Genomic DNA, 21,463 nt, shown 5'->3' with positions numbered 1-21,463 from the left:
TAAAAGAACGACGGCCCCAGGAGGAGCAACAGCCGGCCCCAGCAATCACGGGTTAAGCTCTTTTCCGGCCCCCCATTCATAAAAAAAGGAGCCTAGCGCATGCGCGCACCGGGTCACTTGTGCCCACCCATTCATAGAATCGCGAGCGGCGCGCGTGCGCACTGGAGTTCGCTGCCCTCCCATTCATAAAAAAGCCATTTTCCCAGGCAAGGGTTGCAACATCGCCGCCGAGGCAGCGAGCTGAGCTGACAGCGCGGAGCTGGCGCTGCAGGACTTAGAGAGCCTTACCGGCTCCTCTGACTGGCGTCTGCGAGTATAACGGCGACTAACCCACTCGGGTTCGGGGATTTACATAGACGTGGAGCGATGCTTGTGACTCTGCAGCTCCTCAAAGTAAGTCCACAGCCGGTTTGGGAAACCAAAAGTATCCCCCTCGATTCCGTGACGCGGCTCCCCTCGGGCTGGGGCCAGTGGTGCACTATTTCGATCCGCTTTGGTGTCCCTTCCCTCGGTCTGCGCCTCCTCGGGTCCCTTGCGGTACGCCGCAGCTACCAGGCGCGCCCGGCCGGCACGGCGCTAGGGGTGTTCACAGCCTGGCACTGCCGTTTTTGACCCGGGGCATTGCCAAGCCGGGCTTCCGCGCCCTGTGCGACTCTGGAAGCCCTGTGCGTGTCAGGGGAGTTTGCCTCTGGCCTGGCCTTTTCTGCCACTACTCTCCTTGAGCGCTGGAACCCGCAGCCCCGGGTTCGCTCTGGAGCGATCGCTTGGAATTGGGGGGGGGTGCCCTAGGTTTAGGCGGCTCGCCCACCCCTGGGCTTCGTGCCCACGGTGGCAGCTCTGCCGTGGGTCTTCCCAGCCCGCCTCAGCGGCCTATGCTCGACGTAGCTTTTTCTTTCTTGGTTCCAAGCCGTGGTGGACAAGATTTCCTATCCTTAGCTTCCCTACTGGATGGTCAGCGTGGGGCCAGCCAAGGACTGAGCTTTTCTGCTCCCTCTCCTTGGCCAGGAGGTTCCAGGCCGTCTGACCTTTGCTCGGCTGCTGCTTTTTATGCTGTACAACTGCCTTGTTTCGCTTCTTCTGGGCCTGAGGCTCCTTAGCCACCCGGTGCCCCCCTATCCTCAGACATCGATCTTTGCCAAGCCCCAGGGCCCCTGGGCCTCTCGCTAAGGCTGTGGTGGGGGCTGAAGGTGCGTTTACATAACGCCGGGCGTGTGGGAGCTGGAGGAAGAGGTTGCGTGCGTAGGAGAGATAAGGTGCCCACTTTCCCTCCTTGTTGGTACCAGACTTGACAACACCGAGAACAGAGGATAAAGACGGTATGTTCTGAAAAATTCGGAGTCGCCGGGCCACGGGGGCATTGAGGAGGGTAAGGGAGAGGACGGGCTTGGCCAACCTGGGTAGCTGGGGCTTTGCTCCATCACTGGGGCCACGGCTGTGCCCAATTCCCTCTCCAAGCAGTCGATCAAAACGCATTTACAGTAGCTGCTATTGGGCAAGAAGACGGTTTCTCAATTCTTTTGATTGGGGGCTGGGGGTGGTGCTCAAAGGAGGCGAGAGACAGAAAGATGGTTGCATGACTTTTGAAGGGCTGAAGGGATGGAGTTCTAGGCGACATGGGCTGGAGGGGGGATTGCATGCTAAGTAGAGGGGAAAGCTGATGGCTGGACATCCATATTGTCAGGCCTGGCTCAGGGCTGAAGGCCTCCTACTGCGCAGGGAGGCTTCCTAGAACCCGGCGACGCTGCAAGGAAGATAGACTCCTTGGAGTCTCCAGACTCAGTGGCAGTCTCCTCTTCAGTGTCTCCAAACCAGTGGCGTGGTTCCCCCGTTTTCAGGAGAGGCGAGGGACCCTGGGGAGGGCAAGAGTCCTATACATCTCTGTAACTGACCAGTGCTGCAACCTTTCTGACAGGCCTCTGCGCAGTACAGAGCTGGAAGGTGAGACCTAGAGCGGTTGGGAAATAGAGGTTTATCAATCTTTTAATAAGTTCCGTCTGGCCTAAGGCCCTACCCAATATTGCACTGCTGGATTTCACAATGTTTAGAGTTCTCCGGATCTTCACACAAATGGAGCATAAACATCTGAGATTTTCTGCTTCTAACCCAGCTTTAGTGCATGCGGATGTGAATGGGAGTCCGGAAGGAAAGGACTGCAGTTGCCCGGGCTCTTTCTCTGAAAGAAGTTGTAGGGTTGACACGCCTGAGTTTGAATTTCTCCATTGCTACTTCTTTGAGAAGAGGGTCCCTTGATTCCAGGAAAATCCTCACCAGGCTAGAGCAATTGAACTGTGTTGTTGGGTTAGATTGCTGAACTCCAGATGGGCAACTAGGTTGAGGGAGCTTTAATGACATCCCTTGGTTATGCGCCATCTGAAAATTTTAGACCTAAGGTCAAGAGTCACTTTGCTTCTGGGATGTCCCAGCGCTCTCGTTGGGTCCCACAACCTTTCCCACATTTCCCTCTGAAATGGTGGCCACAGCTTTGGTTGGGTGGGAAGAGATGGACAGCACGTGGACTGGATCCACTCAGGGAAGGTGGGAGGCCGGGCATCTGTGGTTGTTTTTGCCTGTATCTCATTCCAGAATTGGCAATTTGGAAATCACCCTTTGCCCACTTCATACCTCTTTTTCACTGTCTCGCAAGCTTAGTACTATATGTGCCCAGGGGTTTGGCTGACTTTCTAAAACAACAGAAAACAAATGAAGGCAAATCAGTGATCCAAAACTAAGAGAGACACAAAACCCATTAACATGTTCTTAAGTGGCTTTTGAAATGTGTTACCTCTGGGGTTGTAACATCTTTGGATCATACATAAGGGCTTTAAATTTCACTTTCTGCTGTCAAGTGTCCCTTAACGAGGTATCTTTCTGCCCTGTTTTTTGATTCATAGAACACTTTTACATTAATTTATTTTTTTGAGACAGACTCATTATCTAGTCCTGGTTGGCTTCAAACTCAGACCGAGTTCCTCCTGCCTTTGCCTCCCAGGTGCTGGGACTCATGCCTGTTAGATATGGCCTGAGTGTTCAAGATGGCCTACGGAAAAAGAGCCTTCTTTTGGGTTTAATTGTTTCTGAATCCAAGGATGTCTGTCCTCTGGAACCAAGGAGGGAGTTACATGTGCCTAGCTGAAGGAGAACTCCTGCCATTTGACCAAGTCTACTAGAATCATTTGGAGCTTGGGAAACAGACTGAACCGGGGTTCCTTGTTTGCTAGCTGGCTTGCTTGTTTTGAAACAGTCTAGTCCAGGCTAATCCTGAACTCTTAAGGTTTTCTTGTTGTTCTTATTAGTTACATATGGGTACTTCCATGTGAATGCAATTGCCCACAGAAGCCAAAGGTGTTGGATCCCCTGGAGCTGTTACATTGTAATCTGAAGGATGTTGGTGCTGGAAACCAAACTCGGTCTTCCAGTATGGGTGTGCTCTTAGCCACTAAGGCCCCGTAGGCCTTCAGTCTCTAATTTTTCTGCCCCCCCCCCCTCCTGGGTGCTGCTTTTGCAGATGTGCTATCTCACGCAGTTATGAGTTGTTTTTTTGAAACAAGCTGTTAGCTGGCCTGGAACTTCCCATGTAGACATGCTGACCTCCAACTTTAGAGCAATCCTCCTCCCTCTGTCTCCTGAGTGTTGGTATTATAAGAAGGCTCCATGGTTCCCATTTTACAACAGTTTTTACAGGTTTTTATTTTTGTTATTGTTGTTTTGTTTTTTAATAAGGTTGGGAAGACAGAAGAATACAATGACTAGGTTTTTGCAGAGACGGACTAGGGGCTGGTAAGCACAGGACTTGAAGAGTTTATTCTATCTTAAGAGCCTGAGGGACCAGAGCTGCCAGTAGGGATGCTAATGAGTGTCCAGGACTGGGAGGAGGGGGCTCCTCTGTTAATCCTGTACTCCTAGGTAGAGAGTCTAGTTTTAAAGACATTTTTAATGAAAGGCACAGGAAGTACCTATTGGTGTGAAAGGTGGTGTATTGTTGGCTCTTAGGGAGCTGGGGCTACCCTGCAGATTTCAGACAGCTGACTAGGTTGGAGAATGTATCCATGACATGTGGCCAGGCTTAAGAGGCCCTGCTGTTCAGCTGTGATAGGGTTCTTACCGAGGAGAGGGCCTCCAGTCTGTGAAGGAAGGGAGGAAGCAAGGCGTTGTAGAGTGAGCACAGATGTTCTAGGTCTAGTGGAGGAGGGGAAGGGGCCCCGGGGCAGGTGGCCACTTGTAGAAGAGGTTTCCCTTGTCAGTCTGTTTCTGGCTGGGAAAGGGGGAAGTTATTTCCTGTTCAATCCCAGGAGTGAGCTAAAAATCTATTGTCAGTTCTGTTTCTTGGTGGAGCTTAGGGAGACCATAAGACCATCCTGATGACTTCTAAAAAGAAGCCTTCCAAGGTGCGGGGGTCTGCAGGGGTATACATACAGCAAAGCAGAAACTTGAAACTGGTTAGAATTGCTTAAAACACACCAAGGGAAGGGCAGGGGTGGGAGAAGAACTGAATACCCCTGTTTTCTTTTGTGATCCCTAACACAGCCAGCTGTGAGCTCTTCAGTGCTAGTAAAGTAGGGAGCGGGTGAGGGTGTGTCCTCAGACAAATTCAGCTGCCTTCCTTCCACTGGGCCATTTTTTCCACAAATCGGTTTCCCCCATAAGGCCCAGGGAGGGAAGTCCCTGGCTTTCCCTAAACCCCTCTTAAGGGTCTTTCTAAAAGCAATAAGTCATCATCTGGCTGTAGCTTAATTAACTAAAGTGGGACAGTGTCACAAAGGACCAGGCATTGGTGTTGCAGAGGGGTGGGCGGGAACGACCTTTATTCTGTGTTCTTTAAAGGGTTAGACAAACCTCTGCTAAGACTGAATGGGCAGCAGAGAAACTGCATTCGGTCAGAGCTTCTCACCAGTTGGTAGATGTTAATGTATGGCCGTTCAGAGCTTCTCACCAGTTGGTAGATGTTAATGTATGGCCGGCAGGTTTTCTCCGTATTCCCCAGCTCCCCTTTTCTTAGGGCGGGGTGACCAGCTTGTGAGAACAGTTGACATTGCCTCTTGATCATTGCAGCCTGTGTCTAGCTCTCTCCCCACAGATATCGCTGGCAGTGATGGTCAAGACTGGACGCTCTGAGCTGCCAGACCAAGCTTCAGATCAAGAGACTGTGATGGGATAGGGGGTGGGGGTGGGGAGCTTGCTGATTCATCAGCCCTGGCCTCTTCTAGTTTCCTTGAGTGGCTCTCCCTTTCCCTCCCCTCCTCTCCCCTACACACCTGCACTGGAAACTGTCATCAGAGATGCCTGAGGAACGCCCCCCCAAGCTTAGCTTGATGGGAGGAGGAGGAGGTGGGGGTCCCCTTTCAACCCAGAATTTCCTCTTCCTTTAGGGGCTGTTTTTACAGTGAAACCCTTTGAGGTCATCTGTGTAAAGATGCGGACACTTCACAAAGGAAAGGTGAAAAGACAGAAAGAGTGGCCAAAAAAACTAAACTGAAATATTTAGCTAGTGATGGGACAAATACCCTGTCTGGAGACACTGATCTCCTTGCTGTGACTGGGTTACTAAACCTCTCACCACCTACACACACACACACACACACACACACACACACGTGGGGGGGGGGGCTGGTGGTAACTGAAGAGTCATGGCATGGATCACCTGGGGTAGGGAAAGTTTCCGCAAGTCATTGTCAGAACCCAGACTTTTGCCACAGGGTCACATGACTGAATAGAAATGACTCCCACCCTGATCATTTGCTCTGCCTTTGTGCTCCAAAGTACCTGCTCCCTCAAACGTGTGCACGGATGTGCTGTCTTCCCCAATGGCTCTCTTATCTTATTTATATGGGAGTATTGGTATGCATGTACGTATACCACAGGCATATCTGATGTTCTCCGAGGCCAGAAGAGGGTGTTGGATTTCTCTAGAATGAGAGATGTACATGATTGAGAGCCACCATGCGGGTGCTGGAGACTAAACCCAGGTCCTCTCCAAGAACAGCAAGTGCTCTTAATTTGCTGCGTTCCTCCAGTCCCTCATCATTGGAGACAGGGATGGGGTCTTTCAGTTGAACTCAGTGATAATCTAGCGGTGTGACTGACCTGTGAGCTATGCTCTGTCTTCACTACACAAGGGTTCCAGATATGACAAAACTGCTTTCGGGACCAGAATTTAGGTCCTCCGATTGCATGACAAACACTCCACTGACCAGCCATCTCCCCGTGCTTTCATTTCTAACTCCCATATGGGCGCTATCCCATAAGGCAACAGTAAAGAGTAAATGGGAGAATCCAACAGAAAGCCTGGCACCAGGAAGTGTTCCGTAAATATCAGCCCCTTCTAAAAAGTAGCTATTATTATTATTATTATTATTATTATTATTATTTGGTTGAGCGGAGGTGATATGAAAGTTCCTTCTTAGGCTAATCATATAGCTGTGAGGCCCTTCCTTGGCTAAGTGCAGGGTTGGTGTCATTTCCCTCCAGAATCTTCCAAATTGACCATCTAGTTCTTCCCTACAGATTGCTGAGGAAAGCTTCCTATCCTGTTTATAATTCTCTTCCTTGGAGGAGAAGCAGAGGTGCCTGGAGCAGTGCACTTAACACCTGCAAGGGCGGAAGTGTCCCAGGGTGGAGACTGATCTTGGGAATAGAACTCAGACTTGGGGGGGTGGGGGTTGCCAGGTAGGGAGTAGGCCTAGGGTTGTGCTGTGAGGGGTTGTCTGACAGGCAGTTGTTTATCTTCCTTGGCCAGCCACATCAATTCAGCAGAGGCTCTAAGAGGCTGGCTGGGGCAGGCCTAAGCAAGTGTGAGCTGTGTTGTGTCTCTGAGCCAGCCATCAGGGTTTGCTGAGGTGCTGGTTGAGAGACTTGATGGTTATGGTGGGGAGATTCCTTTTTGAACAAGCCTTCTGGAACCGAATGTCAGATGCTGCGTGTCCAGAGAAAGCTAAGTCATTGGGGTCCAAGATCCCACAGTCTTCTCAAGGCTGGCCTAGACTGTCAGCCCAGATGTTAACAGCTGCCTCTGGAGCATGATGGGAACCTGTGGATGGCAGTGTCCTCACTGGCTTCCGTGGCTGCTCCAAACTGGTTTTCCTGGCTTTCGCATGACTTGGGAGAGTCTTGTCTACTCACATATTCCAGGACCTGCAAAACATCCTTCAAAGTTGCCTGTGCTTTTTGCTTCATCTGCAAGAAACGCAGCTGTTTTGGGTAACCTGCTTTGGAAAGCAGAGCAGGGAAATCAGTCTGCCTCGGTGGCTTAGCTTGGTCAACTCTGCTTGCTCCTGAGATAAAAACCATAGCTACAAGGGCCAATATGTAGCCACTTGAAGCTTCCAAGGCATTTTGTTGGCAGGTGTTCCCAACCTGTGCTTTCTGTAATCAAAGGTCATGTTGTTATCGAAAGAGGGAGGAAGGTTCTGGCTGACACCTGTGACCATTTATATTATGCAAAAAATACGCCTTTTCCCCCTTTAACCACCCCTTTAAGACCCTGCTGCTAAAACCTGGGGCTTCTAACCAGCTGGTCATTTGACCCCAAACTTAACATTTTCTAGAGAAAAGGCTTTGAGACCCTACTTAGAACAAGTGTGCTATCTATCTGAAAGGTATCGTTCCTCACAGGGCATCTCTGTGGGTGGATGCTTATTCCCAGCCATGGCCACAACAATTCAGTGAAGCCACCCTTGACAAGAGAATGTTCCAGGTAGTTGAGGCAAACTGGTGCTCTGTGCTGTGTATAATGGCTCACACCTGTAATCACAGCAGTTGGGAGGGTGAGGGAAGAGAACGCCTACAAGTTCAAGACCAGCCTGGGCTATTACATAGTAAGTCTCAGGACCTACCTAACATAATGTGAGGCCTTGTCTCAGCAAATAGACGGTTAAAAAACATCTGATTTTGTTGAAGAAAACTTTGGTGACCCTGCACCAGGTAGACTTCATCCATGACAGACAGGGAAATAGTGTATGTAGAAATCCCCATAGAGCCAGTAGTCAGTGCCCTGTGTAAACTGGAACTGAGCATTGACCCTTGAGAAAACTGGAGGTTTTGTGCTTAGAGGCATAGATAATACATAGAGTAATGCTAGGGACAGCCCTATTTCATATGGACTAGAAGCATCCAAGAAAGAGCTTTGGCTTAAACCCTCATCTCTAAGCAGGGACAAGCATAGATAAGCAGTGAGTTTGCTCAGCCTCCTCCCTCCATCACCACGAGACTTTACCACAGTGTGAGTCCCAGGCAGGTAGGTGTCTCTCTCCTGTGATACTGAGATGGTCCCAGCAAGTGGGTAAAAAAAAAAAAAAAAGTGAACTAGAAACCTACCTCACATCCCCTTGGCAACACCTTTGATGCAAGATAAACTTAGGTGAGAGACAGGAACTGTCATTAGCATCTTGAAAAGGCTTTTACAGAAACATCACCCTTGACACACTCTAGCCTTTTGTGTGTAAGGTCTTTCTGAAGACCCTTCTTCTTCTTCCATCCTTCCACCCCACCCCATCCCTGTTCCCTTGAAGTTCTTTGTGAAATCTTCCCACAGTGTAATCTTCCCTTTGGATTCCAAATTGTGTCTCCTTTGAGCAGAGGTCTTGGCCTTCTGCTGCTATTTCTTTAAATTGATCTCCATCCGAATTCCAAATGTAAAGGTCAGCAGGCAAGGAAATGGCACTTCTAATAGAAAACAATGTGCACTTTCTAAATTTGAACCAAGCCGTTTCCGCTCTTTGATTTAAGTGACTTCCTGGGGTTCCGTGTCAGGCCCTGCAGTTGAATCTCTGGCCGGATGCCAACTTAAAATTGCACTCTCTCAGTGAAATTAGAAACTGATCCAGGGCTGGCTTAGCTATTCTAGTAAATAGCATTTAGTCTGAATGTTCAGCTCAGCACTTGAAAATGGGTGATGTGAGTACCCCTTGAGAGGATTTCCCATGCAAGTTGCTGGAAGCTCACCTACCTAGGGGCTATTGGCTGCTGGCCGTTGCTGCTCTCGGAATTGGGAGTCGTAGGCTAATGTCCTGGATGAGCAGGCATCAGGCATCGGATGTGTCCCTTCCTTCTCAGTATCCAAAATGAAGGCTTTTGTTTATCCAGCTCTTGAGTTCCATTGACCACATACATGGTCCTCAGTGCCCAGTACAGACCCTGCAGGACTTGAAGTGCTGACTTAGGAAGTCAAAGTGGTTTTATTTTAAGGTAGTGATGAATTAAGTACATCCCTATGTAGCAGGTGTACATCTTATTTAATCCTTGCAGGAACCCCTTTAAAAAGGTGAAGACTTTAGGGCCCCAGAACTCAGAGGCAGGTGGATCCCTGTGAATTCAAGGATAACCTGTTAATACAAACCAAGTTCAGGGGCCAGCCCATGTCTACACAGTGAGAACATCTCCCTGCTGTCCCCTCTCCTCAAAAGGAGGAATGAGATGGCTCAGCTGGTACAGATGTTCACAAGCCTGGGGACCCGAGTTCAAACATTATCATCATACATAAAGGTGGAAGGAGAGAGAAGGGATTGTCCTCTAAGAAAAGTTTTGTCCCCCAACCCCACACATACATTAAAAATAATTAAGCCAGGCAGTGGTGGCACATGCCATAAATGCCAGCACTGGGAAGGCAGAGGCATGTGGATCTCTGAATCCAAGGCCATCCTGGTCTACAGAGTGAGCTCCAGGACAGCCAGGGCTACACAGAGAAAACCTGTCTCACCCTTCTCCCCCTCAAAAAAAATTTTTTTAAGGAAGTTATAAACTTGTCTACAGCAATGCTGTTAGTGTTAAAGCTGTTTTTGAGACAGGCTGTGTAGTCTGTAGCCCAGGCTAGTACCCCTTGTTTTCACCTCCCAAATTCTGAGATTCTAGGCATGTGCCACTAGGCCTGGACCTCCCCCCCCCCCCCCCACACACACACCCATGGTGATGATAACCAAAGCCAGAACCTGTGAGGCACTCTAGGAAAGCCATCTACCACCAAGCTGCACCAAGCCCAATAGGTGTTATTTCTTCCAATATCGTTATCAGTTTTGACCGTGTAAGCCTTGGGAGTTTCTAGGAAATTCAATGAAGGAATTTAGTTTGCGTTTTATTTAGGCTCCCACGGCCTCACTTTAAGATTGAGGGGAGTGTAGTAACAGGCCATGTATTGATGCTCGGAATCCATTTTCTCTTTTTCCTTCCTCTCCTCCAGGACCCCTAGAAGCCTGTCTCTTGGTGCAGTTCAGGACCTCCAGCCTCATGGAGCCCCCGATTCCACAGAGCGGCGTCCCTTTGAACCCCGGCTCAGTCATGGTGCAGCCCCTCCTGGACAGTAGAGTGCCCCACAGCCGTCTCCAGCACCCACTCACCATCTTACCCATTGATCAGGTGAAGACCAGCCACGTGGAGAACGACTACATAGACAACCCCAGCTTGGCCCCTGCCACGGGGCCCAAGCGCCCCCGGGGCGGGGCCCCAGAGCTGGCTCCTACACCCGCCCGCTGTGACCAGGATGTCACTCACCACTGGATCTCCTTCAGCGGTCGGCCCAGCTCTGTAAGCAGCAGCAGCAGCACTTCCTCCGACCAGAGGCTCCTAGATCACATGGCACCACCGCCAGTGGCCGAGCAGGCCTCGCCCCGGGCTGTGCGCCTCCAGCCCAAGGTGGTCCACTGTAAGCCACTGGACCTCAAGGTCCCAGCAGCTCCGCCAGAGCTAGACAAACACTTCTTGCTGTGTGAGGCCTGTGGGAAGTGTAAGTGCAAGGAGTGTGCGTCCCCTCGGACGTTACCCTCCTGCTGGGTCTGCAACCAAGAGTGCCTGTGCTCGGCCCAGACCCTGGTCAACTACGGCACATGCATGTGCCTGGTGCAAGGTATCTTCTACCACTGTACTAATGAGGATGATGAGGGTTCTTGCGCTGACCATCCCTGCTCCTGCTCCGGCTCCAACTGCTGCGCCCGCTGGTCCTTCATGGGCGCCCTCTCTGTGGTGCTGCCCTGTCTGCTGTGCTACCTGCCGGCCACAGGCTGCGTCAAGCTGGCGCAGCGCGGCTATGACCGCCTGAGACGCCCAGGTTGCCGCTGCAAGCACACGAACAGCGTCATCTGCAAGGCAGCCAGCGGGGACACCAAGGCCAGCAGGTCCGACAAGCCTTTCTGACACTTTGGATGAAGACGTGGTCCCTCCTGCCAGTCTCCTGAGGCTGACCTTACTCATCCGTCCTCTCCTAAACCCTAGATTGGGAAGAAACCGGCAGAGAACGCTACTGCCTAGCCTTGAGTCCCCAAAAGGATGAAGATGCACTTTGGGGGGGTGGTGTTATGGTCTTGAAACTTTGTTAAACAGCAGTGACAGTGTCAGGGTGTGGGGAGAGCAGTTTCCCTATTTCAGAAGACTGAAGACAAATGTGGACACAAAATCTGCAAGTTCGGCCTTCCCCTCCCCTCCCTCCCACTCCGCCATTCTCTCTGGCTCCTACTGGAGCCTCCTGCTTGGGAGGAACAGCTAATGGGAGGCGAGATACCTCGAGGAAGACCCTCAGAGCCTTGACTTCTTTTTCCGCCTCTGTTTATGCCTGTTGGCCTTGGCCTCTTGGGAAGGTGCACCATAGCAATTCCTGCTGTATGAACTTCATGGCTGAGAACAAAATCGCCGGTAAGCTGCCCTCTCCCTGGAGCCCGCGGAGTGGATAAGGAACCACCTAGCCATGTGGTCCTCCTAGCTTCAATCACTGACTTGGGGGTGTCCGCTCATCACACCATCCTCTGGTTCTTAACAGAGTCACAGACTGGCCTGCCCTGCTATGTGTCCTGGGCTCTTCCTACTCAGATTCTTTGTAGAAAACTTGCTGGGTTAAGAAGGTCAGGATAGCACAAGCAGGACCAAATATCATTTTGCCAATGAGTCTGAGGCTGTGGTCTCTGGATCCAGCCATGATGTTTTTATATGTTTAATTAAACTAGATGCTATTGGTGTTTAAATGATAATAATACAACAACTTGCTTCCTTTTGGGCCACCCCCAGGAAGGGCTGATTTCAAAATCTGGGGGCAAGCAACCTCAAGGAGCGTCCCCCCCCAACGCACATCAAGAATGGCAAAGAAGAGGCCGTACCTCCCATTGGCAGAATGACAGTTGAGCCGAACTGGGGTTGGGTTTTCTTCTGGTTCTGCTGCTTGCTGTAGCCTTTTGTGTATAGCGATGCGCCTGTCTTTGTACATAGAGATGACAGAGTCTATTTTAGTGTTAGGAGGCGCCCCAGTGGGGAAGTCAGAAGATGCCAGAGAGGGTGGGGAACTCCAGGGGCTGCCGGATTTGAGCCCCACTTTTTGTGTGCAGCACACACACCCCTCCCAACGGTCCCCAAAGACGTAGCAACTCTTTCTCTCACGGTGCTAAAGGACTCAGAAAGCGCAGCACGTCCAGTGGGTAGGTACTTGTTGCATGCAGAAAGCTACAGTGTCTCTGGTCCTTGCTCCCCAACTGTTGCGGTTTTTTTTTTTTTTTTAAGTTTTTTTTGTTTTGTTTTGCTTTTGTGTGGTATTTTGTCTCCATCCCTGCCTCTGATTCGGGAAATAGACTGGGTCAGAAGAGGTACCCCAGGTAAAATTGGAAGAGCATTAGGCGAAAAGCATATAGAACAGTTGTGGTTCTTTGTGTGAGCTGCCTCCAGGAAGGAGGCGAGGAGGCAGGCAGTTGTGAGTGGAGTGTACCTATTGCTCTGTTCTCAAGGATTCACCCCCACCCCCTCCTTGGAAGCTACTAGAAGTAGTAGTTAACACCTTATGATTTAGAATAAGTTAATTGTAACCATAGGTATTTATTGATTGGAGGAAGGGAGGGTTTTATTTTTCAGCTTTATTTATGTAACATTTACTGGCTTGTAAAAGGCAAGTATAAAATCTGCATCTTCATCGTCTATAGCTAATCCATACACCTGCCCTCACCACAACTGTGCTGTTCTTGCACAGGTCGGAAGGAAAGATAAGAGGACAAAACCCCGAGATCAGCAAACCACTTACACTAATTGAATGTATTAGACGCTTTCTGAAGGAGCTTGTGGTGTTTTCCTCAGATGAGGTGTGTGGAGGGAAACAACCCCCCCAAAAAAAATGATAGCGCACACGTGCACTCTTTCTAAGAAGCCTGGGATCTTTGCCCAGAGTCCCTCCCTCAATTTGTCTCCACAGGAGAGCTGACCTGGTAGCAAGTTGCACTTTGGTGATCTTGGTCTACACACTTCTGTGGACAGTTGAGTTACATGAGCCGTGTATGCGCACATGCACACATGACACTTAACATACACAGACCCTCTACCACACAGACCCTGTTTCCTGGCAACCCCTCCCAAACCCTGACATTGTGTACATAGCTGTAAACACGGATTTTTATGGGTTTTGGTTTGCTTCCCCCCATACCCCCCTTGTTTTGGCTTGGCTTGGGAATGATGTCTACAGAACTCCCCCCCCCACCTTGCCCCCCAGGAGTTTACTTTGGGATCCACTTGCTCAGTGGTAAGAAAAGGGGTAAAGGGAAGCATCCTTTTTCCTCTGCTCTGTTGTGGGTTTTTTTTTTTTTTCCCTGACTTCTTGGCAAACACCTATACATGGGGTGCAGGGGGGGCAAGCACACAAAAAAGGGGGTAGTTTGTTTATAGGGCCCCCATCCCTTCCCAGGTTGGTCAGCAGGCACTGAGAGCAAAGGCTCTCACATTTCTGTGGCTGTTGCTGACTTGTTTGCTAGCTTGCTTGGCTGGGTTACATCACTTCAGAAATGCCAGCTGGTTCTTGCTTCTAGACCTGGGGGGTGGGTGTCATTTGTCCCTGGAGCCGAGGATGGCATCCAGAACGTTGCTTAAAGTACCTCGGCTATTGGGTTTCCCCGTTGTAGGGTAAGGCTAGCAATCCTGTGAGCACACTGGGGTCTTGAGTCTAGACTAGCAACATCTTCCAAGGTACAATCAGAGCTCCTCAGGCCAACTGGAAGGGAGCAAAGAGCAGCCCTGACTGTTGGGCCCTACTCGGCTGACATTGTGATCTTGATGGGTCTGCATCAGTGGGGCCCAACTGGATCACAACATCGGGGGAGCAACATATCAAGTGGTCAGGTCCAGGACCCAGGTACCCATCACTCGGAAACAGCTTGGTCTCTGGTGCTGCTCCAAGAAATGCCTAAGGTGTGTGGGCAGCACACATTTGCACTGTACAATTTACCAGAACATCCGGAGCTTCCCGGGCCTCCCGGTTTATGCATTTGGTGAGGAGTAGCTCCGTGCCCTCCCTGCTCTGTCACGGTGGATGTCAATCCTGTGTTTTCCATTTTGATTGTGGGTGACTGTGCTGTTCCTTAGCTTGCTTTTCTCTTGTGTCCTGTGGTTGATTTCCTGTTGGCAGCACTAGAGCTGTGCCCCAGCGCCCACTCCACCACATTCCTCTTTTACTGTAGCCCCCCCCACCTGTCCATCCCACCACAAAAGTTACCACAGAAGGTTTCCTTTGTAAAAAATATTTATTTTGAAGCTCTATTTTAATAGTATTTATTTTAGAAAGTCTACTATTGTAAGAGTTCTTCTGTTTGTGAAGAAAAAAAACAAGTTAAAAACTGAATGTACTGATCTAGAAGATATCTATAAATATATATTGTTAAATATATACATGGCTGCCATTTCTCTTCTGTGTCGTGTTCAGTTGTCTGACATCCTCATCCATCAGGAATTCCACACTCCAAGCCACATGGGCACGTGCACACATGGGCTAGGTATTCAGACTGGGGAGAACCTCACCCTATGTCTAGAATTAATAGGAAAGCTACTGAAGAACTTTGTACTTCATAGAGAAGCTGGGTGTTACCATGTGATACAAAAACTCCCTGTCCCCTTACACGGGGTATCTGGGTGTTAAGTTTTCTTGTTCTAGGTTAGTCCTTGCTATCCCAAGATAATGATAGCCCAGGATAGCATTAGAAGTGTGTATTGTCATGCCAAGCTGTTGGGTGTTCTGGTAATATAGATGGGCAAAAAGGATTCTGTAGATCTACAGGTTGGGAAAAGGAAGGGCCAAACTTTGGTCCTGATGCTGCGAGATCTACAGGCTTCAAGAAGCCAAGCAGTAGAGTTCTCAGCAGAACTCCAGCAGGTTTTTACTAATAAGAGACCTCAAAGCGAGGTCTTAACCACTTAAGGCCTCCTAGCCACTGAACAGCTTCTCAGATTTAAGAGATCTGCCTACCTTTTCGTTGTGAGTGTAGGGATGAAAGGCACTACCATCCCTGGATCCGTTCCTTCTCTCAGTCACTAGTGGCATCATTGGGCTCCTTAGTATCCAATACTATTACCCTCTGGGGTTTTGGAACACAAGTCAAGGAACCCCTGGTCCCATTCTTTAATTTTTTTTCAAGACAGGGTTTCTCTGTAGCTTTGCCTGTCCTGAAACTCCAGACCAGGCTGGCCTTGAACTCAGAAATCTGCCTACCTCTGCTTCTGAGTGTTGGGATTAAAAGCATGTGCCACCACCATGTGGTCCCCTGGTCCCATTCTATAGTGAACTTCCTTGAACCCCTGCTGTTTTCTGGCCATGTGACCTTTACCAGCCCTACAAAAGTAACACTTTGGTCCCAAATAGTGTCTAACATTCAACATTTGTTGACTCATCAGGTTCAGTCACAGGTTGGTTGGTGGGGTTTACATTTTGATTCTGGGGGTTTTAGAGGTTAATAACAAAAACCCCTCTTGAATTGCATGCATGAAGAGTCCACTCACCCAGGGAAAAGGAGGAAGCCCAGAACATCCATAAGGGAAATCTGCAACTGCTATTCTTGTCTGCCTTGTATGGCCTTGGACCTCCTTAGTTCCCAGTTACAGATGGTTTTTGGGGTGACCCCAAAGGTCAGCATTTGCTGCGTGACTTTCTGCTTGATGCCGTTTGCTTTAGAGATAACAGAAATGGAAGTCGGGGAAATTGCTGCACATACAGAATGTAAAAATGTGAGGGCTCAGTAGTTGGACTTGGGGAAGAAGTACTGCATGGGGAAGCTTGAGCGTGTCCCAGTGACCAAATACAAAAGCAGAAGTTGCATCAACCTCTTCCTGTCACCACATAGTGTTCTTCAAAGAAGGAATGGCCGGGTCCTCACGCTGAGTACTTACCCAGCTCGTGCAGGGAAGGGCTTGGCTTGGTGGGGGCTGCTGATTAAGTAGACCGTATCCCTGCACCTCTGCAGCCTTGTCCCTGGTTTAGAGTCCCTAGTGCTCTCAGCTCTGACCAGCCTAGGTAACTAACAGCCTGAAGTGAATCTGGGGGTTCAAGCTTTGGAAATCTAGAAAGACTCAGGAAGCCTGCCCCACACCGGAGGTGCCGCGACGTAAGCTGGGGAGGGCATTTTTAAGAGACCTGAAGTTTATTCATCGGAACTTTAATAAAACAATATGTCCATGGCCTGAGGCAGGTATAATTTTCATAATTTATGGGTCTCTGAGACAGGAAGAGCGCTCAGGGTTTTATTGTGTTTCGCACGGATAAATAGCATTCCAATTGTCTGCCCGGTGTTCTTTAAGGCCTCTCGTCTGGCGGCAGTGTGGGCCTTCTGGAGCCCACCTGGGCCCGGAGGCCAGAGGCAAGGGCTAATTATGGATGCATCTGGATGCATTAGGCAGGAGATGACTGAAAAACTCCCTGGGCTCTACTTCCTATGCCCACACGTGTGCTAACAGTAACTGCTGCAAGCTGGGAGCCGCACTCCTCCCCTCCCAGCCGAGCTCTCCCCATCCTCTCTGCTGGACCCGGAGAATCTCTGGAGGTAACTTAGGGCTCTGCATTAAAGAGCCTGCCAGCCACACGGCAGAGAGCTCCAAGCGACGTTCAGGTTGGAATGGCTATTGGGAAAGTTTGTAGTCTGTTCCTGAGCCTATGGAATACTGCAGAGAGGGTCTTCAGTGCTTAGGAACACATGCTGCTCTTCAGAGAAAGATCAGTTTCCAGTGCCACAAGATGGACAGCTCACAACCACTTACAACTCCAGTCCCGGGAAATCCAGTGCCCTCTTCAGATACTAGACATGCAGATGTTGCCAGACACACATGCAGACAGTATGTCTATATACATAAAATAGAAAAATTGGAAGAAACAGAGTGGGGGGTGGCAAATGCCTTTAGCCCCAGCATTCCAGAGGCATCAGCGGGCAGATCTCTGAGTATGAGGTCAGCCTGGTCCTCAGAGCTAGTTCCAAGACATCCATGGATACACAAAGAAACCCTGCCCAGAACAAACAGAAAAAATGTCACACATGTGTAAGTGGCAAGGTAGCTGCTTTAAGTATTCAGTTTACGTCCTGAATTACTCTGACAGCCAGGTAACCCTTAACTTCAGCTAGGAGGAGTCCCCTAAAGCTGGCTTCACTGCAGATGCCAGCTTCCCTGTCACCTTCCACCACTTGCCCTTCCAAGCTTTCCTCCAGGGTAAAGATGGCAGAGTGACAGCCTCCAGTTCCTGATTTCATATTTTTCCTCAAGGGCAAAAAAATATTCCCATTGCCTCAGCCTTCCAGGCAAAGTAAGCTCGTTAAATAAAAGCAGCAGATCCCTCACTCCAACCACAGATAAGAGACTCCCATCCCCGTGGGCCACTGACACCTGACTGGATGTCTTCTTACACCGCTATGTGTGAAAGGGCTCTTGGTGAACACGTTTCCACGCTGGCGTAAGCACTTTGTGGTGGGGTATGAGACACTGCATCAAACCCGTATTCGTGGTCTCTGGCCCTGCTCTTCCTTCACGTCCTTCACACCGACGGCATGTCTGTTTCACCTGAGTTGCTAACACCTCACTGTGTGCAGCTTCAATTCCCACCGAAAGGGTCTCCTCTAATTATACTAGAACTGTTAGGGCAACCAAAGCGCATTTGCTCTGGGCATGCTCACCAGATGGACAAAAGCAGTCGGGGAAAGCCTGTAACCATACTTGGTGCATACTTTTTCGTTTGTTTTCTAGCATTATTAAGAATCAGATGATCTTGGTTTGGGTTTTAAGAAAAACCCCTCATATAGCCCAGGCTGGACTCAAAGTCCTGATCCTGCTGACTCTTCCTCTCCAGTGCTGAAGTGACAGGTGGACCTCCATGATGATCTCTTTTTTAAAAAAGAACGTTAACTGTTGCAAAAAGGAAAACCGCCAGGGAAATGAAGTTGCCAGGGCCTGAGAAGGCTCAGTAGGTAAAGACACAGACTGTGCATGTATGATAACCTGAGTTCAATTCCCAGGACCCATGTAAAGGTGGCAGAGAGAACTGATCCCACAGAATTGTCCTCTGACCTCTACATATGGGCCATGGCTTGGACATCTCACATTAATAATAAAAGCTCAGCCAGGTACAGTGTCTCATGCCTTTAAATTCAGGAGGCAGAGATAGGTGGATCTCTGAGTTGGAGGTCATCCTGGTCTACAAAGTGAGAAGCCAGGGTTACACAGAAACTCTGTCACTCCCCCACAAACCCAACTAACTAATAATTTAAATGTAAATCTGCCCAACATATTCTATTTATACTTTTAAAAATTATCAAATTATACTTTAAAGAAATATTAAAAGGCCAAGTGTCAGGGCTGGAAAGATGGCTCAATGGTTAAGAGCACTGATTGCTCTTCCAGAGTTCAAATCCCAACAACCACATGGTGGCTCACAACCATCTGTAATGGGATTTTATGCTCTCTTCTGGTGTATCTGAAGACAGCTACAGTGTACTTATATACATTAAATAAATAAATCTTAAAAAAAAAAAAAGTAAAGTGTGTCAGCACACACCTTTAACCTTGGGAGGCAGAGGCAGGTAGATATCTGTGAGTTTGAGACCAGTCTGATCTATTGAGTTTTAGGACAGCCAGGGCTACATAGAAAGACTCTTTCTCAAATCAAACCAAACAAAAACCAACTGTGCTGAATAGATGGCTCAGTGGTTAAGAGCAGTGGCTGCTCTTCAGGAGAACCTGGGTTCAATTCCCAGCACCCACATAATGACTCAACCATCTGTACCTCTGCTCCAATAGGTCTAATGTCCTCTTCTGGCTTCCACAGGTACTAAGCATACATGTGAAGCACAGACATACATGTGAGCAAAACACCTGCATATTTTATTAGAATATTAGACTATTCTAATATTGGAAAGCAACAAAGAAACCTAAATGGGGGCGTGTTCAGCAGAAACACATGCCCACTGCTAACATCAAGGAGTGGGGGAGAAGTGACAGTAAGCTGGTGTCTTGAGCAGACCCTGGAATTGAGGGGAGCCTTTGATGGGAAAAATGAGGTAAGTGGAATGAGGTGGGTAAAGGCAAGCAAAGCCTATGCTGCGTTAGTTTCTGGCTTCAATAATTGTTCAGTGGTTTGTTACAGAGAATGGAGAAGAGGGTAAAGAAAATAGGGGGTTTCCAACAGTTTTTGCAATTCTTTTTTAACTCTAAAATTATTTCAGAATAGAGGCTGCAGAGATGGTTCATCCGTTAAGAGCACTGGCTGCTCTTCCAAAGAACCTGAGTTCAAGTCTCAGCACCCACACATCAGCTCACAACAGGGTGTTAACTCCAGTTCCAGGGCATCCAGCGTCTTCTGGGCTCTGCAGGAACTGCACCCACATGGTACATAAACAAATATGCAGGCAAAACACCCACCACAGAAGATAAAAATCAAAAACTATCTTAAGCCTTTTTTTTTTTTCAAATTAAAAAGGGGTCTTAGAATAAAACAACAAAGCTTGCTGCTTGTGTCTCCAAATAAAGATAGCTTACCTTTTGTGAATAAAAAAAAACCACCACCAACAACAACAACAAAAAACGGACAAAGCTTTTACGCTTAATTGAACTTAATGTGGAAGACAGGCTCCTTGTCAGTGTCTGGAAGACACTGCACTGTTCCGTCTTTTGCAACCTGAGCCCTTCCAACCTGCTGGGATACTCTCTGCCTGACACCAGCTCTTGCTCCTGGGAGCTGCGTTCTCCTCCTCTTCCCACTTCCCACACATCTCTGGCCTGGCTCAGTTACTCTGCCTCACAGCTTTGACCTGGAAGACATCCTCACCGAAGCCCGGGCCTTTCCATTCACGGTGCTTATCCAATCCACACACGAGTTCATTATTTACTGTCTTCCCCTCTCTAAGGGCGGTTTCACCCACTACCGTCTCCGCAGCTCTATATTCTCTGGCTCCTTGGTTACCTCAAATTTAAACCAAACAGCCTCATACCTCTACGTAATGAACTTTCATCAGTTTGTCAACACTCCCCGCCCCCCGTTTCTCATCCTCCTTCCTCTCTGGCCAGATCCCTGATTTTCAACAAGTCCGTCTCCTATTTTCGTATCTTCCTTTTGTGTGTGACCCAAGGTTTAATTAGAGTTGTTCGCCCGACCATGAATGGTTGTTATCAGTGGCTATAAAGATGAACCACCTCCACCCCATCCCACCAACCATTAATCACCAACAATTCTGCAGGCAGGAGTGGCGTTTCCACATTTTCCCTCTCATAGCTGTCTTGGCAAACAAATTAGCTGGCACCCACCCCCAGTTTTCGTTTGCTATCCAAGATTGTTCCAGTCAGAGCCCATCAGCCTTGGGGGGGGGGGTGGTAATACACTATTCCGCAGGTTCAGAGTCTAACCAGATCCCATTGGACCTGAGTGTCTTGCTAGTGATTGGCTCACAAGTGAACATGTGACATCGTACTGGCCAATGGGAATAGGAGAGGAATTCTACTGGCTAACTTGGGGCAAGAGTTCTGCCGCTGAGTTTATATCCCCCAATTCCAAAGATTCTTCATCTTGACACACAGGAGAAACCATCTAAGTGTCGTGTTCTTGTAACAGTAAGACTTGGTGCCATGAACAAACTGGTGTGAACATGGAGGCTGACCTGCATAACGAAAAAGAACCTTGGGCTTTAAACAAAACATGTTAGCTAGTTTATAAATCATTCAACCTAAAGACACCTAGGCGTAGGAGAGAATAAGTCTCTTGTATGAGATAAGCCATTTTGAGCTGGATTTTGTCACTTGGAACCAAAGGCATTCTAACTGGTACATTCTCTACTTTCAAATTTTTGGGTCCAGATATGGTGGTGCGCGCCTTCCGTTCCAGCACTTGAGATACAGAAGTAGGTGACTCTGTGTGAGGTTGAAGCCAACCTGGTCTATATAGCAAGTGTGAGTATGTGAGCATGCTAGGGCGCATGTCTGCTCAGAGAACAGCTGTAGGAATCTGTTCTCTCCTTCTGTCATGAGGGTTCCCTAGTATAAGCAGGCTTGGCCACAAGCGCCTCTCTCTGCAGAGCCATCTCACCCACAGTCTATTTCCTTCCCAAACCAGTGTTTAGAAATAGCCTAGGGATGGGAAGAGCCTATTAACTATAATCCCTGCATTTTGAAGGTTAAGATAGGAGGATCAGGAGTTCAAGGTCAACCTCTGCCACACAGTCAAGGCCAGGTAGGATTAAAGAATGCCTTGTCTCAAAAATAATAAAGCAATTACTGTATT

General features: G+C 48.8%; 1 protein-coding gene across 1 annotated transcript; it reads left to right on the top strand.

Annotated features, from left to right (window-relative positions):
• Positions 1-268: 268 nt before the first annotated feature.
• On the top strand, positions 269-14,567 carry SPRY4 (sprouty RTK signaling antagonist 4). The gene is made up of 2 exons (XM_080920315.1): positions 269-393; positions 10,169-14,567. The coding sequence occupies exon 2, from the start codon at positions 10,216-10,218 to the stop codon at positions 11,116-11,118; it is 903 nt and encodes a 300-aa protein (XP_080776441.1). The 5' UTR covers positions 269-393; positions 10,169-10,215; the 3' UTR covers positions 11,119-14,567.
• Positions 14,568-21,463: the final 6,896 nt, after the last annotated feature.

Source organism: Micromys minutus, assembly GCF_963924665.1.
Source record: "Micromys minutus genome assembly, chromosome: 8".
In the NCBI taxonomy this organism is placed as follows: Eukaryota; Metazoa; Chordata; class Mammalia; order Rodentia; family Muridae; genus Micromys; species Micromys minutus.
Note: the sequence above shows the minus strand (reverse complement) of the source record. Positions and strands in the feature narration are given on the sequence as shown.

Excerpts from the sequence above, each read along its gene's own strand:
- SPRY4 (XM_080920315.1), top strand. The coding sequence starts at position 10,216 with ATGGAGCCCCCGATTCCACAGAGCGGCGTCCCTTTGAACCCCGGCTCA.